We start from the raw sequence: 19,040 nt of genomic DNA on the forward strand, positions 1-19,040 counted from the left end.
GGCTTTTTACTTTCAGAGACTATGAGTGTGTGACTAAAATATATAATTAAAAAATTTAGTACTCGAGAACCTTATACACGGACTCAATGAACGAGATGGTTGTAATGCTGTCACCGTTCAGGAAAATAGTAAATAAAAAAACTATATGAACTTGAAATTCTAGAAAATATACTGATTAAGAAAAGTTGTCAGCGAAAGTGATCCGTTTGAAATGGAAGACGTAGACAAAAAGAATGCGAAAGTGGCCATTATTGGAAGGTAAATTTGGGTAGACAGACGTTTCACTATTGAGACGGTTCACACCAAGACGGTTCACACCAAGACGTTTCACTCCCTTTTTATACCAAAATTATTTTGATACTTATGATATACTAAAAAAGACCTAACATGTTGAATTGAATTGAACTAAAATAAAATTTAATAAAAATATATTAAAAAGGGGATTTCACTTTTTTGTCAATGACTTAAAACTCAGTACTTAAAGTTCTATCATTTCAGTTATCTTATCTTCTTTTATTGTTGTTTTGAAATAAGGTGTTTTTCTATTCTTTGGTCCGTATGTGCAATTATCACATTATTTCACTTAAAGAAAAAATATTTTTGATTAAAATAACACTTTAATATAACTAACTATTTGATCTTTTGTAAATATGGACTCAATAGGCAGTTTTGATTTAAAGCATAACAATCTTGTGACAACAATTAACTTTGAGTAACATGCTTTTTGTTGTTAATTTTAAACATGGGATAAAATTGTTAAATAAATGCTAGTATAGTGGTTTTGTGATATATGTCAAAAATTTTAATGGCCATTGAAATCAGAAATTTCTTTAAATTAAATTAGAAGCATTGGGACTTTTTCAATATTTGTCTTGATAATCATTTTTTGTGACTTAAAATTCATTATTATATAAACAAAACGTATGGAGAAGTTTCTGTGTTAAAATTGGCTGTTGTCAAAAAATATTTTAATGGTCCAATAAACAACTGATTAGTAAACTATTGATGCTTAAGTGCAGTGTTGTACAACTGATTTAATAGTGGTGTCAAACTGTTAATTGATGGTCTCAGTGTTTATACAACAAATTAGGCGATGAGATAACACCACAATTACTTAAGTTTGTTTAATGGCTACTGTTTAATAAATTGATGAAGAAAATAATTTTAAAAAATAATTTATTTTATACACATGTTTCACATTTCATTGTTTAACACTTACAAAAAATAATCATTATACAGTCGATATATTTAATATACTGATATTTTGTATTATTTGAATAATATTAATTACTTTACTGGTAGTGATTTCAATATTTAAACTGATACTAATAACATGTCTTTGTTATTCTTTCTATGTTATTCTATTTTTTTTTAATTTACTATAAATAGAATTTTCTCATGTTGTTACACTTATAATAAAAGTGATATTTCAGAAATTTGTCTTTCATTTACACCTCTTATCACTCAACCCATAATTAAATGAGTAATCTTCTAATAATTTGTATTAACAATACCATTGAAATCAATAAAATAAAACATTAAATTGAGTTTCCTTTTTACACTGTTTGATATTAATGAAATTAAGATTTTTTAACTTTCCTAGTAATCATCTCTAAAAATTGGGGTAATCATCTCTAAAAATTGGGAGTGAAACGTCCATACAATTGACAAAATGGGAGTGAAACGTCTAGGTGTGAACCGTCTTGGGAGTGAAATGTCTCAATAGTGAAACGTCTTGGGAGTGAAACGTCTGACATTCCTAAATTTGTATTACTGCATAAATCACAGGGGCCCACACAGTGTTTGGATGGTGTACTGCTTCATGGTGACCTTAAAATGAGATTTTAGTCATAACCTTATAATATGTATAAAAATATATAGACAAGGGGCATTACTCGGTAAATAGAGAATTTTTGATCACCCACAAATTCATGCGAGATTTTCCACTAATTAAATAAAAAATTTCCGCAAACTATACTGGGTTGCATAGCTTATTCAATCCACAATTGATAAACACTAACTCTATTCTGATTCCCTTAGCCCATTTTAAGAAATTTATTCAAAACCATTCACTTCTGTCACAAAATTGCTTAGACGTATGAGATCTCTCAACACCAAATTCTACATTCTACATTTCCATGATGCTTTAGTTATAATGTTAACTGCGCATGCTCAGTAATAAACAGACTCTGCTCTATGTATTAGCTCTGTGAATAGCTTAATAAAATATATAAACGCACGTTTGTGTTCTTACCTGTACCAAGAAACATGGTGTCAGAAGTATAAGACTGCTCATATACGCAAAAAGGACTAAATGCGACCATTTTCTTAAAGCATAATTCGTGTAGTGGTGGATTTATTAATCTTTTAATTTACGTGCAAAAGTTTAATATTTGGACATATCAGCACAATTATGAGTGCCGATGAACAGGCCGAACCGCCATCACCCGCTGCACACCCATCAAATGCTGTGCCGTCGTTGATTCCATTCCCGCAGAAATTGGATTTAGACGGAAATGTATCAACAAACTGGAAAAAATTCAGACGTGGCTGGATTAATTATGAGAAGGCGTCTGGACTTAATTTGAAACCAAAGGATCTAAGAGCAGCAACATTTTTAACATGCATAGGGTCTGAAGCAATGGATATATTCGACGGGTTTGACTTTGCAAATGAAACAGACAAGGACGATATCGACATTGTCATCGATAAATTCGAAACGTTCTGTGTTGGCAAAACCAACGTGACATTCGAACGTTACGTCTTTCACACGTGCGTGCAAGGTGAGACAGAAACATTCGACACTTATCTTAGTAAAGTAAGGAAATTTGCAAGAACATGCAGCTATGGTGACTTAGAGAATGAATTAATAACGGATAGGCTAGTTCTGGGAATTCGAGATAATGGGTTACGAAAACAATTACTACAGGATGATAAATTGACCCTAGATAAATGCATAGACATGTGCAGAGCAGCAGAAGCATCATCCTCAAAAGTAAAGTCGTTGTCTAAACATGCATCTTCAGGCGAAGATGTGCAAGTCTTAAAGCCAAAACGCAAACAACTGCTTGCCAAAACTGATCAAATAAAAAAGAAAAAGTGCAAATATTATGGAAAAACTTGTGTCCGGCTTTTGGACAAAAATGCAGGTCTTGTGGCAAATTTAATCATTTTGCTTTGGAATGCAAATCGCGTATACATCACAAAGTGAAATCAGAAAGACCACATGTGAGACATTTAAATTTGAGCTCATCGTCAGGAAGTGAAGAGGACGTTTTGATGTTGAATCAAAATCAAAAGGTGCAGTCGAAAATTTTCGCAAACATGTTATTAATTAATCAAAACAAAACTGTGAGATTTCAATTAGACAGCGGAGCTACAGCAAATATTTTACCAAGGTTGTACGTGCCAGACGAGATAATGGAGAAAACTAACATTACGTTATCAATGTATGACAAATCAAAAATGAAAGCTTGTGGTACGTGCAAATTAGTTTTGAAAAATCCCAGGACAAGAAAACGATATGAGGTGCGGTTTATCGTAATTGAAAATGATACGGCTGTTCCGTTATTAGGATCTGAGGCAATTCAGAAAATGGATTTAATTAAGATACAATTTCATAACATTTGTCCCGTCTGTGTTGATAAGAACTCTAAATTAACTATGGAAGAAATTGAAACGAGATATGGGCGAAGGACGATTTCGGGGAAAACTACACTTGGAATTTGATAATACAGTGAAACCTGTGAAAATGCCACTCAGAAGGTTTCCTATTGCAATGAAAGAAAAACTTAAAAAAGAACTAATAAAACTTGAGAACAAGGTCAAAATAACAAAAGTTAACACTCCAACAGACTGGATATCAAGTTTAGTAATTGTGAAGAAAAGATCAAATGCGCTTAGAATATGTATAGATCAAAATTTTTTGAACACTGCTTTGAAAAGAAGTCATTTTCTGCTACCAGTGGTTAAAGATGTGTTGTCTGAACTTAATTGTGCAAAAATACTTTCAAAATGCGATGTAAAAATTGCTTTTCATCATTTGGAGCTAGATGAACAGTCAAGCTATTTGACAACATTTGAAATGCCATTCGGACGTTATCGCTGGCTTGTTATGCCATTTGGTATTTCACCAGCACCAGAGTACTTTCAACAATACCTGGAAAGGAATTTGGAAGGGCTACCGGGTATGAAAACGATCGCAGACAACATAATCATTTATGGAAAGGGTAAAACTTACGAAGAAGCATTGCGCTATCATGACAGCAATGTTTATTTTATGTAATTTATCTGCTAATGTATTTTTATGCCCCCGCCATATAATGGCCGGGGCATATAGTGTTACTCTGTTCCGTCATTCAGTCCTTCCGTCATTCTGTCATTCCGTCATCATCAGTTTCTGTTCATTATCTTAGTAATGGTTGCTTGCACACATTCAACTCAAATTTGACATATGGATATGTCATGAGAAAATACAGGTCAAGTTTGAATTTGGTCATGGTTAGATGAGTTTTGGCAGAGTTAAGCCCCTTTTACTTTGAAAATAATACGAAATTTTCAGTTTCCGTTCATTATCTCCCCAACGGTACAACACATTCAACTCAAACTTGACATATGGATATGTCATGAGTAAATACAGGCCAAGTTTGAATTTGGTCATGGTTCAATGATTTTTGTCAGAGTTATGCCCCTTTTACTTTGAAAATAATATGAAATTTTCAGTTTCCGTTCATTATCTCCCCAACGGTACAACAAATTCAACTCAAACTTGACATATGGATATGTCATGAGTAAATACAGGCCAAGTTTGAATTTGGTCATGGTTCAATGATTTTTTGCAGAGTTATGCCCCTTTTACTTTGAAAATAATATGAAATTTTCAGATTCCGTTCATTATCTCCTCTACGGTATTACACATTCAACTCAAATTTGACATATAGATACATCTTAGGAAGAAGCAGTTCAAGTTTGAATTTGGTCGTGGTTCAATGATTTTGGACAAACTTATCTTTCTTGAATGTTGGAAAAAAATTTGAATTTTCAGTTTCAGCACTCATACTTTTGTGGAAATGTATGTAGCCATTATTTTGGCTACAAATATGCAATATGCAATTTACAAAAGGTTAAGACTGAATAATTTCAGTGCCTTGAACATTGTATAAAAATGGTTTGTGTTAACATTGAATAGTTTTAAGGGCTTTGAACTTAAAATGAAAAAAAATAATTTGTGCAAACAAATTTGGAACTAAATATTTGAAATTTTGGCTGCATGCGGGGGCATCCGTGGCTTGATGACACATTTTAGTTATCTAATAAAGTTGTCATATTATATAAGTAGTAAACCTGAGAAAGAAGTTGATTTTCTGATAAATGATTTGAACTTTTTACAGATTTATTTTTATTTCTTTTTAGATTACTCTCAAAAACAACATTAACATTATGTAATAAATATACAGATAGAAACAGGATTGGGACCCTTCACACAAAAAAGAAGGTTCTCAAAGAATTGAGCATTGTTTTATCATGGGGTGTATTTTGGATATGTACAATAGTTTTTTCTGATTAGTGATTTGTACTTTTTACAGTTTTTTTTTATTATTTCTTTTAGATTACACTCAAAACCAACATTTACATTATGCAATAAAGATAATAAAAGGTGGTTTAAAGATACAGATGTCAAACATCCAAATAAAAAAAGGTTTTCACAGAATTGAGCATTGTGGTAACTTTATCATGGTGTGTTTTTTTGGATATGTACAATAGTTTCAGCCAGGATTTTGGATGAGAAATATTGGTCCTTAGATTGGTAAATGTTTGGAAGTGGGCACTTGGGTTGGCAGGCATAAACATTGCAAGTAGGTTATTTCTTATGGGGAATGCAGAAGAACTGTTTACAAATACTCTGTTGCATATTGTCATAGTTTTGTGCTTTAATCATTTTTAGCAGAATTATGGTCCTTTTGTTGTTGAGTTTTTATATGTAAGTTATAGAACAGTACACTTTAGTGCACATGACCTCCGACATTTCTCAAGGGATTTCAACTAATTATTACTGTAGGAGAAAACAGATTTTGTCACAATTTCTTCACTTGTTTTCTAAGTAGCTGCAATAATGCCAGCTTGCAGGTTACATGTACCCCAAACTTGCACTTTTATATTTTCATCTTCTCATATTTATTGATTTCAGTGGAATGATTGGGCGGAACTGGGCTATGATATTTGCTGGGGCTGGCTATCGTGTATGTTTATATGACGTTGAACCAGGTCAAGTTAGCCGGGCACTAGATGCCACACAGCATACACTTGCTGGGTACCAGGAGAAAGGTCTTCTAAGGGGTCAGGGGAGTGCCGTAGAGCAGACAGAGAGAATAAAGGGCACAACAAATCTTCAGGAATGTATTAGTGGTGCTTTTTATGTTCAGGTAAACTTTTTCTTCAATAAAGTGCTGCATTCTACTTTATTGAATTATATTTGTTATATATACATTATAGTTTTAAGTTGTTATGTTTTGTTTCAGCTTGATGGGAGAAAGCATATAGCTTAATTTACCCACATTTGAGAATACATTGTTGAGCTAATTGGTACTGGTGTCATATTTGGAAATATTGTCATGACAAAAGTAGAGCTCAAACCCATGATCTCTAGGTAGAGAGGCAGTCACCTTAACCATTACATGTAGGTCACCTCCCAACCTTCGATAAATAAAAGTTATTTAAATTGAATGATTGTTATAAAAATATATATTCATTATGATATTCAGTATTGGACATAAAGTTTTGATCATTATGACAATATGTTTACTATAACATAACTTCGCATAACATGCAGAGAGCAAAGGTCGAAAAGTGTTTTGATTTTAAAAATTGTGAATATTTTATGAAATATTTCAGAAACTATAAAAATTTTATAAAACATTTTACAGACCAAGAACATTTTATAAAATATTGCAGAAACTATGAAAATTTCACGATACATAGTAGAAACTATGAAAATTTATTTGATATATGAACATTTTATGTGATATATTGAAGGAGTGTGTACCAGAAGATTTGGATTTAAAGAAGAAAGTATTTGGACAGATAGATGATCTAATGGATGATGATACAATAGTGGCAAGCTCTAGTAATTGTCTAACAGTCTCCATGTATGCTGAAGATTTCAAGCATAGACAGAACATGTTAGTTGCTCAACCAGTATGTAACTATGCTTGTTGTGTCTTGTTTGTAGATGTCTTGTTAGTTATTTGATGTTTAATTAAGAAATTCTTGAAATTTTGGAGGCCACAATATACTTCCAGAATTTATAGAGGACTATATGTCATATGTAGTGTTATAGTGTTATTATGCCCCCACTTCAAAGAAGAGGGGGTATATTGCTTTGCATTTGTCGGTCCGTCGGTCCGTTGGTCCATCGGTCCGTAGACCAAATGGTTTCCGAGTGATAACTAAAGAACCCTTAGGCCTAGGAACTTTAAACTTTGTATAGTGATTGGCCATGGCCAGTAGATGACCCCTATTGATTTTGGGGTCAATGGGTCAAAGGTCAAGGTCACATTGACCTTGTAAGTAAAAACGGTTTCCGATCAATAACTAAAGAACGCTTAGGCCTAGGAACTTCAAACTTGGTATGGTGATTGGTCATGACCAGCAGATGACCCCTATTGATTTTGGGGTCAAAGGTCAAGGTCACATTGTCCTTGTAGGTAAAAATGGTTTCCGAACAATTATTAAAGAACGTTTAGGCCTAGAAACTTCAAACTTGGTATGATGATTGGTCATGACCAGTAGATGACCCCTATTGATTTTGGGGTTAAGGGGTCAATGTCATATCGACTTTGTACTCTATGATGGTTTCTGACCAATAACTCAACAACTCAAGTTGCCTTGGTTGATATTGTTATATTAAACTAAAAATGCTTTTGGTTTACACATTTGAAGATCTTATGTAACATAACAACTTGGCTGTCATTAATGAGGCCTACATGATTCATAAAATTTATGCATATATTATTTGGTAAGATTTGTAATAACTTAAATTGCTGCACACAACCTATGGGGTCACAATAATTATTACTTTGTGACTAGTCATGACCAGTAGATACTAGATAACCCTTATGAATTGTTTGTTCACTGGGTCAGAAGTCATGCATAATAACCTGATCACATGACTAACTGGCTGCGGATAGGGGGCATACATGTTTTACAAACATATCTTGTTTCTTTCTTCCTGCATTCCTCCTTTTCTTCAATATTTGTTACTTATATTATGTTTTCTTAGTGTCATCTTTTATTGATCAATGGCTTAGATATTTGTTTTGTAGATTACCTTTGTGGATATGATTATCAGAGTTGTTTTTTCAATTTCACTGAGACTGAATTAACTGTACAAAATATACAAAAACCTGTCCTACTCACTCTGGCTTCCATGTTCAGATTTCTGATTGAAGTTTTTGTTGAATAAAATATTTTTTACTATACTTACTTTTTTTCATGAAAGATTTTCTTTAAATTTCAAATAAATGTTCCTTGTCATCACCCACATCATACAAAAACCAACGACGAAAGAATATGTTTGATATTGAGACACTCATTATTATGTTATATGTTTTATATGATGAGTCATGTTTATGTTTCAGGTAAATCCTCCATATTTCCTACCCCTAGTAGAGATAGTTCCTGCACCGTTTACATGGTTGAATGTGATACAGAAAGTGAGGTCATTGATGGAAGACATCGGTCAATCACCTATCACACTGAAGTATGAGGCTCGAGGCTTTGCCCTCAACAGAATACAATATGCTTGTATAAATGAATGCTGGAATATGTATAAGGTAAAAATTTATAAGATATAAATCTGTGGGGCTCTTGTCTAATTTGACATAACCTCTTTATACTAAAATATAAAACTTGCAGTTTTTTATTAAGTCAAGCCTGAAAAGATAAGTTTCATTTGAAATTGTTTATCATAAAGAAAATGAAATTGTTGATTGTTAGATGATTTAACCTAAGTGACAGTGTATCATCCTGTTTAAATTTCTCATGTCTATAGCAAGGATTGTTGAGTGCGGAAGATATCGACAGAGTATGTACAGAAGGCCTAGGGAGAAGATATGCTTTCATCGGACCTCTAGAAACTATGCATCTTAATGCACATGGTGATTTATTTTAAATTTTTCTTTCATTAGATTAAAAATTTAAAAATGGGTGAAATTGATTAGCAAAAATATCGCTCTTTTATGAAAAACAGTTATATAATTTTATTTAAGGTTTACAAGATGAAATAAAATGCTGCATCATGTTAATATGACTTGTTTTATGCATCACAGAGTTAACTCCCTTATTACAGTGTCAGCATAATTTATTATTCCTGAAATCTTAATATAAATGTTCATTGTAATAAAACTGAGCATTGTGACATGGAAATTTTGTGATAAATTGGCACCCTTGTTGACGATGTAGACCATATTTTATATGCTTACTGTTTACTTATATTAATTGTATATCTAGACAAGAAATAATGTATTAAATGATAACTTTATTTACCTAAAGGTGTCGAGGACTATTGTCAAAAATTTGCCCAAGGTGCCTACAATGTACAGCAGGAAACGTTCCACCCACTTCCTGTTCTCTATGACCTAAAGACTGCCAAAAACGTGCAGGAAGAACTTGAGAAAAGAGTGCCATTAGAAAAACTGCCTGCACGTCGTGCATGGCGTGATAACATGTTAGCTGGCCTAGCAAAATTTAAAGCTGAATCAGAAAAAGATGACTTCAAGTGATTGACTTACTAACTAGATGCAATAAGATATGTAACGCAGGATTTATGCGGTAGATAATAATCTATAATGCAGTTCTATATCAAAACTATAAAGCTTTGCTTGGCTTTAATAACTAATTATTTTAAAGCTGTAGTGACACTATTTTAATAACTTTTAATAAATAATGTGCCATTGTGAAGTCAAATCTAATATTGAAGTAATGTTGAAAATATTTCTGGAACTTTCAAGACTTTTTCGCATGCATTTCCCGGTCTTATAGACGCTTGCTTTTTAGTTTACGCATGCGCCTCAGTGAGTCCGATTGTGAACAAAGGGAAGAAAATCCTGCATGTATATTTATGACTGGTAAGTTTAACTTATTCATAAAATTTTAACTTGATTATAATTTTTAGCTCACCTGACAACGAAGTGGTCAAGGTGAGGTATAGTTATGGGGCTATGTCCGGCATCCATCGTCGTGCGTCGTTCGTCATCAACAATTGGGTTGTTAACAGTCTAGCAGTCACAGTTTTGATTGGATCATTGTCAAACTTTGTCAGAATGTTTGTCTCAATGAAATACAGATCGAGTTCGAAGATGGGTCATCTCCGGTCAAAAACTAGGTCACAGGAGCTAAAAATAGAAAAACCATGTTAACACTCTACTGGCTGCAGTTTTGATTCAAAATCTGGAAATTTGTCAGGAAGGTTGTTTTAATGAATTCTAGGTCAAGTTTGAAGATGGGTCATATCTGGTGAAAAACTAGGTCACAGGAGCTAAAAATAGAAAAGCATGTTTACACTCTAGTGGCTGCATTTTTGATCCAAATATTCTAAAAATTTGTCAGGAAGGTTGTTTTGATGATTTCTAGGTCCAGTTCAAAGATGGGTCATCTCCGGTTAAAAACTAGGTCACAGGAGCTAAAAATAATAAAAAAAACTTGTTAACACTCTACTGGCTGCAGTTTTGATCCAAATATTCTGGAAATTTGTCAGGAAGGTTGTTTTGATGATTTCTAGGTCAAGTTCGAATATGGGTTGTCTCCAGTCAAAAATTAGGTCGCATTGTCCAAATATGGGAAACCTTTTTAACACACTAGAGGTCACATTTTTAACTCAATTGTCATCAAACTTGGCCAGGATGCTTGTCTAAGACATTGCTTGGATGTGGTTGATGGGTCAGGGGAGCGATCCAGGGCCATCATGGCCCTCTTGTTTCAGTTTTGAGGTGATTTCTAGACTTGTTTTATATGTAAATTTTACATTTACTTTTCTCATGTTACTGTCTTTTGTTTAAGCTTTTTGATCTCTGAAATTGCGTGGAGCAATACAGGACCTTCAGAGCCCTCTTGTTAATTGTTAAATGTGAGCAAGAAAGTTTGAACTGCGGAACTATTATGCTAACTCAAGTGCTTACTATAAAATCAGCAATAAGTTTGGATTCAGGGCTGTTTTATTCATGTTTATATTGTCCCGGTGTAGAAAAGTTGTAACCTAGAGCTTCTGTTTTATACATTGAAGTGTAGAAGTTTTTGTTATCACATGATAGGGTGATTTTCATATGAAATATATAAATGTTATTATAATTGTTTTGACATGTCTATTTTTAGATGTACATATATAATACATGTATATTTTAACAAGGATTTTATCTTTTTCCATTTGAAATATGTTTATCATCTTATTTTTGATTTGATTTAATGCTCATTTTCTATAAAAAGAACAATTTTAATTAATTATTTAAAAAACTTAAGTTCGATGTTTCTGTGTATTTTCATTGTAAGACATTATATTAAATTTTAACTGACTAGGGAAAATACTCAAACTTATGATATTTATAATCGTGGCTTCATTGAACGCCGCCTTTCCTTGCTGATCTTGTTTATCATAATAATAATATTATTTTACCTATCACATTTAATTTGTTTTCACGTTGTACTCTATATATGTTGAATGTTCAAATAACAGACATTAACTGGGTATAACTGTGTAGTAATTTGGTTATGCACCAAATATTCATATTTATTTTATGCTTTCCAGTGTTTTACTGTAATATATCTGATAAACCACGAGTGAAATTTATAAAACATAATTTTCACTGTAGCTGGACTATATCTGAATGCGGATGAAAAGAATAGAATAATGGGCAAAAATAAATGCCGTCTTAAGAAATTTTGCATCTTTAGGAAAAGAAAGTCGATGTCATCATACATCATGTTAAAAATGTAACAAAATTAGAGAAATTTAACAGAACTATATTTCAAACATGATGATGTGACGTCATGATGTAATGACGTCATAAGGGAGAATGCTCGACGTTATGCAGCAAAATCAATAAAAAGTACTTAAAATCACTTAAAAAGCATGAAATCAAAAGAAAATTTATTTGTTTAACATATAAGAATGAAATATATTTCATTCGTGAACACCGGCTTTTTTATTTTCACTCGTGGCTGTAATGTTTCTTGTTTTTATGTACGTATGTTTAGTATGTTTATTATGGATACGGAGTTCAGTAATTCACAAATGTGAATAGATTTAAGAAAGAATCTCAGAACTGGCTAGTGGCGGGAATCGCCTGTCTGTAAATAAGAACTGCCCATTCAAACATGAATGGAATAGTACTGATAATATAAAGGTCAAGGTAAAATAATCATGCAGGTTAAACAGATATCGTTACATTTCCCTCTTCTTGAGAATTTGAAACTCTTTCAATATACAATGTCTATTAAATATGTTTGATAATAATTTAACAATAACATTTTTATTACATGAAAAAATGAATAATATAAATGTTTAAGCTGTTTCAACAAACTTTATCAATGATGAAAATATACATTAATTCGTGTAAATAAAACACAGGTTTAACAAATAAATGATAAAAGTTCAATCACATTTTTTATGTTCTCTGCGTTATTGTTCATTTGTTACTCCATTTTTCATCAAAGTATCTTTTGTTCTGTTTTACTTCCCTGCCTGATGTTCATTGTGGTATAAGGGTTGTTTTGGCGGGGCTTGTCATTGCACTCAGAGGTTATAGCGTGGTCAGAATTATTTGATTCTGGAAAGTTACTAATATTGGGATTCAATAAGGGGTTATGGGGAGGTGATTCTTCTAAGATTCTAGGTGAGAATTCTTGCATTTCTGGAAAGTTTTCCTTTGTTTTGTTCAGCTTGACCCTGTTTCTGCGGTAAATACCACCTGTTTTAGTTTGCATTGAATAGGAGCGGTCATCGTGTATTTCTATAACTTGCTGGTTCCCAGTGATTTTTAACTTGATGCTGTTTATACTCATTTAGTTTTAAAGGGGGAAGTTTGTTCTGTCGGTTTTATCATAGCAAGATTTTTGTTTTTGTTTGATATCTTTCATTTTTTAGCTCACCTGTCACAAAGTGACAGGGTGAGCTTTTGTGATCGCTTTTCGTCCGGCGTCCGTCCGTCCGTCCGTAAACTTTTACTTTAAATGACATCTCCTCATAAACCACTCAGCCAATTTCATCCAAACTTCACAGGAATGTTCCTTTGGTGGTCACCTTTAAAAATTGTTCAAAGAATTTAATTCCATGCAGAACTCTGGTTGCCATGGCAACCGAAAGAAAAAACTTTAAATATCTTCTTTTAAAAAACCATAAGAGCTAGAGCTTAGATATTTGGCATGAAACATCTTCTAGTGAGTGTCTACCAAGTTTGTTCAAATAAAAGCCCTGGGGTCAAAATTGGCCCCGCCCCAGGGGGTCATTGATTTTCCCTATATGCATATAGTAAAAACTTAAAAAATCTTCTTTTAAAGAACCAAAAGAGTTAGAGCTAAGATATTTAGCATGAAACATGTTCTAATAAGTGTGTACCAAGTTTGTTCAAATAAAAGCCCTGGGGTCAAAATTGGCCCCGCCCCGGGGGGTCATTGTTTTTCCCTATATGCATATAGTAAAAAGTTAAAAAATCTTCTTTTAAAGAACCCAAAGAGCTAGAGCTAAGATATTTAGCATCAAACATGTTCTAATGGGTGTCTACCAAGTTTGTTCAAATAAAAGCCCTGGGGTCAAAATTGGCCCGCCCCGGGGGTCATTGATTTTCCCTATATGCATATAGTTAAAACTTAAAAAATCTTCTTTTAAAGAACTCAAAGAGCTATGGCTAAGATATTGAGCATCAAACCTGTTCTAATAGGTGTCTACCAAGTTTGTTCAAATAAAAGCCCTGGGGTCAAAATTGGCCCCGCCCGGGGGTCATTGATTTTCCCTATATGCATATAGTAAAAAACTTAAAAGATCTTCTTTTAAAGAACCAAAAGAGTTACAGCTAAGATATTTAGCATAAAACATGTTCTAATAAGTTTTACCAAGTTTGTTCAAATAAAAGCCCTGGGGTCAAAATTGGCCCCGCCCCGGGGGTCATTGATTTTCCCTATATGCATATTGTAAAAACTTAAAAAATCTTCTTTTAAAGAACTCAAATAGCTAGAGTTAAGATATTTAGCATCAAACATGTTCTAATAGGTGTCTACCAAGTTTGTTCAAATAAAAGCCCTGGGGTCAAAATTGGCACCGCCCCGGGGGTCATTGATTTTCCTTATATGTGTATAGCAAAAACTTAAAAATCTTCTTTGAAAAAACCCAAATAGCTAGAGTTAAGATATTAAGCATGAAACATCTTTTAGTGAGTGTCTACAAAGTTTGTTCAAATAAAAGACCTGGGGTCAAAATTGGCCCCGCCCAGGGGGTCATTGATTTTCTTTATATGTGTAAAGGAAAAACTTAAAATCTTCTTTGAAAAAACCCAAATAGCTAGAGTTTAGATATTAAGCAAGAAACATCTTCTAGTAAGTGTCTACAAAGTTTGTTCAAACAAAAGCCCTGGGGTCAAAACTGGACGGCCCCAGGGGTGTCATTGTTTTTAACTATATGTGTATTATTAGTAAAAACTTTAAAAAAATCTTCTTTTAAAAAGCCCAATGAGCTAGAGCTTAGATGTTTAGCATGAAACATCTTCTTATGGGTGTCTACCAAGTTTGTGCAAATAAAAGCCCTTGGGTTAAATTGGCCCTGCAACGTTGGAGGGGGGGGGGGGGGGGGTTGGGGGCCTATATACAGGTGAGCGACCTCAGGGCCATCATGGCCCTCTTGTTTTATTTATTATGGGGTCGATGCTTTGGGGCTTCAGTTGCGCATAAGTGACCGGTAGAATTGATTTTGTTCTTCTACCCATTAATAGTTGGTTTGGTGAAAAGCCAACTTCAAGGTGTGTATTGCTATATTCTAGAATAGACAAATATGGATTTCTATGGCTTTCCTGGGCTTTTTTTGAATATTCTTTTGACAATAGATACTGTTTTTTCAGCGAGACCATTACTGATAGGATGTTTCATGTGAAAAACCCATTCCCTCGCAAAATCTGAGAAATTTTCTGCAGAGAATGGCGGGCATGCCAGGTCAAAACAAAGCGTCTTTAGCTCTAATATTTTTGTGTAATATCTAGTATGCTGAAGTATTTTGAATTATTTTCGTGACGTCACGTCATCAAAAGTTCGCATAGGATAATGTGGCCTTCGTATAGCGTCATTCAGGTTTTTAGGGTCAATACATAAACTCAATTACCCTGTTTTCTTCTCAACTATCACAAGGGAATTAGGTTCTGTTACTTTTGTAATTATGCCCTCTTTCTCCATGCGCTGGAGTTCAGTTTTTAATCTATCTCTTAATGCCTCCGGAACTCTGCGGGGAGGATTAATGATAGGAATTGCATCTGTCCTAATGTGCAATTTACTTTCACCTGAAGGGGCGTCCGTGGCCGAGTGGTTAAGGTCGTTGACTTCAAATCACTTGCCCCTCACCGCTGTGGGTTCGAATCCCGACAGGGACTTTGGATTCTTTCATGTGAGGAAGCTATCCAGCTAGCTTACGGAACGTCGGTGGTTCTACTCAGGTGCCCGTTCGTGCCTGAAATAATGCACGGAAGGGCACCTGAGGTCTTCCTCCACCAGTAAAGCTGGAACGTCGCGATATGACCTATACTGTGTCGATGTGACGTAAAACCCAAAACAAACAAACTAAACTTTCACCTGGAATGACCCCGATGCCTTTAAATACATCTCCATACTCTGATAAGATCTTTTGTATATCAAGTGCTGTGGAGGTTTCTACTGAGTATGTCAATTGTATCTGGTTAAGGTTAACAGATGTTTGTAAACTAAGTAGTGGGACGGTGTTGCTATCTACAATATAGCAATTTGATTGACACACTCATTTGCAGGTTGAGCGTGCCACATACAGGTAACCTGTTTCCAGTGTATGAGGTCAAGTGACTACTGGGGGCTCAAGAGGGTGATTTATGTTGAGTTTCTTGAGCTGATTTAATTAAAGGGAGAATATCCACAGCGCTACCTGCGTCTAATTTGAAATGTATAGTTATACGGGAAGGGCCAACGTTTATTTGGACAAATGCACGTTCAGTAGGAGAAGAAACAATTACCGTGTCTATGCAAAATTCTGTATTTTTCTCTGCATCCGAATCACTTTGTTTAAATCCATTTACTGAACTAACGTTATGTACATTCCTGTATTTTGATCTGCATACACTGGCAAAATGGTAAAACTTTCCACAATTATGACATGTCATGTTTTTGGCTGGACAGATTTGATGATGTGTGTGTTTTTTTCGTCCACAAGTTTGAGCAGTTTCCATCCTTGGAGTTTCCTGCTGCTTTTTGTTGCGCAGTTGGTTGTTGTTGTTGGTGATGCTGATGATAGCGGTGGCGATGATTAGTGCGTATATTTCTCTGTTTGACTGCGTCTACATTTTCTTTGCCTATTGTTCTTAACTGTTCTTGGCAGTATTCCATATTTTGCATTATGTGAATTGTTTTGTCAAGTGTTAACTTGTCACCTTCGATGATCAATTTTTTCTCTGGCTTTTGGGTTATTTATCCCAAAAACGATTCTGTCACGGATCATTTCTTCAGGTTTGTCGAATTGACAATCTCTGACCCTTATCCGTAGTCGTGTTAGGAAAGAGTCGAAGTTGTCAGAACCTTGTGTTTCGTTATAAAATTTGAATCTGGCAAATATGGGGTTAAGTTTTAGCTGTACGTAATTTCTAAACCGTGTGTAGTAGGTTTCTAATTTTTTCTGGTCTTCTGCGGATATATCGCCCCATGTTTGGCAGACCTCTCTGCCTCTGCTTTCTACCCAGATTAAATGGTAGCTGACTTTCTGCTCTTCTCTTTTTTCTAATAATGGGCGGTGGAAGATTAATGTTGCGTGTTCTTCAAACTTTTGTCATTCGTCTGGCAAATTTGTACTGCCCCAATTCATTTGCGGCTGTGGAATTCCCTCCATTATTCTAATAAGTGTTTAAAATATACTTTATATGAGAGCTTAATAATCTTTTTTTTTTCACTTTTTTATCCGATTTTTACTTCTGACATTCTTGTTTTTATGTACGTATATTTATTATGGATACGGAGTTCAGTATTTCACGAATGTGAATAGATTAAAGAAAGAACACAGATGTGAGCTTATCAAGTTTAATCTCAGAACTGACTAGTGGCGGGAATCGCCTGTCTATACATTCAAGCATGAATGGAATAGTACTGATAATATAAAGACCACGGTAAAATAATCATGCAGGTTAAACAGATATCGTTACAGTGGTACACCACTCGTGAAACTATTGCATCTGGTGTTCACTCAGTGAAATATATTTCATTCTTATGCAAAACGAACAAATATCCTCTATTTAAACAGGCATGTTTAAGCACAGACAATTTACCATTTAAAGCAAGGCAATATATTTATTATTTTATTTCATCCAGTTAGACCCGATTCTATACTCTTGGCTGTTGTATTAGTGGTAGGGTAGTTCCAAAATTTGTGCAAGTGTCAAGTTTTTAGGAACACTGTATATTTCACTACAGAGCTATATTATAAGATTTCATTTTTGATTTAGACGATTTCCTTTTCCTTGATAAATTTAAACAAGTGAATATGGAACTGCCCTGTTCATATAAGGGGCATTTAATGTCAAATTGAAAGTAAGTAGCTAGAAAGTTTAGTTATACTGAATAGGCCTGTAGACTTGCCATGCTTTCTATAAGTAGCATGTGCATGTCACTGTGGCCAAAAAATGTTCACCATCTTTAAAGTATATTGGAAACAAGGGGACACAGATTTTAAATTTTATATTGAATGATAAAACAAGCGTGCATTTAGCACATATACATGTAATATATGTTTGTGGCATTTACTGCCAGTAACTGTGATTACATATGTGTAACATACGTACGTATGCTGTATTAACGTACAGATGAAGTCTCTTCAATATTATATGTTTCTCTTGTTACTAATTGTTATAATCAGACTCTTATGTAAATAAACAATATAAAAAAATCACCCTTTGTTGTGCATTTGACATTGACATACCTGAAACAAAGTATCTTATTACATGTATATGTTTTGAAATTACCAAATATAACCATGCGATGGACATTTACTTCCTCATGAGAGGTAACATATAAGTTAGATTGCGGCAAGTCGGTGGTTCTACTTAAGTGCTAACCTGGGATTCAGGCGTTGATATTTTTTTATTATTCATAACAAACGCGCTATTTTATACTCGATCGTGTTTTGATAATATCATGTGGATTTGCAGAAGAGAGGCACATAAAAAATCGACAGACCGGAACCCAGGCTACTTTAGTGCGTGCCCGTAATTTAAGTCATGCATGAATGGAGTGTTACCCAAGGTCTTCCCCGACCGTTAAAACATATGACATTTACAATGTAAGATTTACTTCAAACCTTACACAAATATTTTTATAAAAGAGAAATTAAAGGTAACGTTTTCATGAACGGTATTTCATCAGCACTAGTAGCTGGGACAAAAATACATGTATTTATTTTGTCCCAGTGTAGTAGGGATCATTGACTAAATTACATGTTTAAACTTTATGGAATGGAAAGTTCTGATGTTTATAAACATATACTGTAAAAGAGCAATTTAGTGACAATTTATATTAGTGCTAATTATTGCACTGGTTTCCCATTTTTACTCGATTATGAAACACAATTTGAAGTAGCCTACAACAATTAAGCAGTCTCAGTGATGTGTATATACGACCGAAATTCAGGAAATATAATCGACTTGCTTTCAAATTTCTTAAATATTGCAAACCTTAACTATTTATAGATTTAATCTGTCACTAACTTGATTATCTGTCTACATTCATAACACAATAATCGGCCGAAAAGCGGCGATGCATATCTATAGAATAGAGACATGGTT

General features: G+C 34.0%; 2 protein-coding genes across 2 annotated transcripts in view; both read left to right on the top strand.

Moving 5' to 3' along the window:
* The first annotated feature begins 93 nt into the window (after positions 1 to 93).
* On the top strand, positions 94 to 18,148 carry LOC132759311 (lambda-crystallin homolog). Its single transcript, XM_060751063.1, has 6 exons — positions 94 to 258; positions 6,188 to 6,422; positions 7,033 to 7,194; positions 8,637 to 8,831; positions 9,050 to 9,155; positions 9,550 to 18,148. Exons 1-6 carry the CDS (start codon positions 212 to 214, stop codon positions 9,777 to 9,779), a joined length of 975 nt encoding a protein of 324 aa, XP_060607046.1. The 5' UTR covers positions 94 to 211; the 3' UTR covers positions 9,780 to 18,148.
* LOC132759312 (lambda-crystallin homolog) overlaps positions 9,985 to 19,040 on the top strand; it is a 33,425-nt gene continuing 24,369 nt past the window's right edge. Inside the window, exon 1 of the mRNA XM_060751067.1 lies at positions 9,985 to 10,124. Within this exon, the coding sequence (XP_060607050.1) occupies positions 10,108 to 10,124 (17 nt within the window). The 5' untranslated portion in view covers positions 9,985 to 10,107. The remainder of the gene's footprint in view (positions 10,125 to 19,040) is intronic.

This window comes from Ruditapes philippinarum, unplaced genomic scaffold (genome assembly GCF_026571515.1).
Source record: "Ruditapes philippinarum isolate M1 unplaced genomic scaffold, ASM2657151v2 ctg1443_1_1_1_1, whole genome shotgun sequence".
Classification (NCBI taxonomy): domain Eukaryota; kingdom Metazoa; phylum Mollusca; class Bivalvia; order Venerida; family Veneridae; genus Ruditapes; species Ruditapes philippinarum.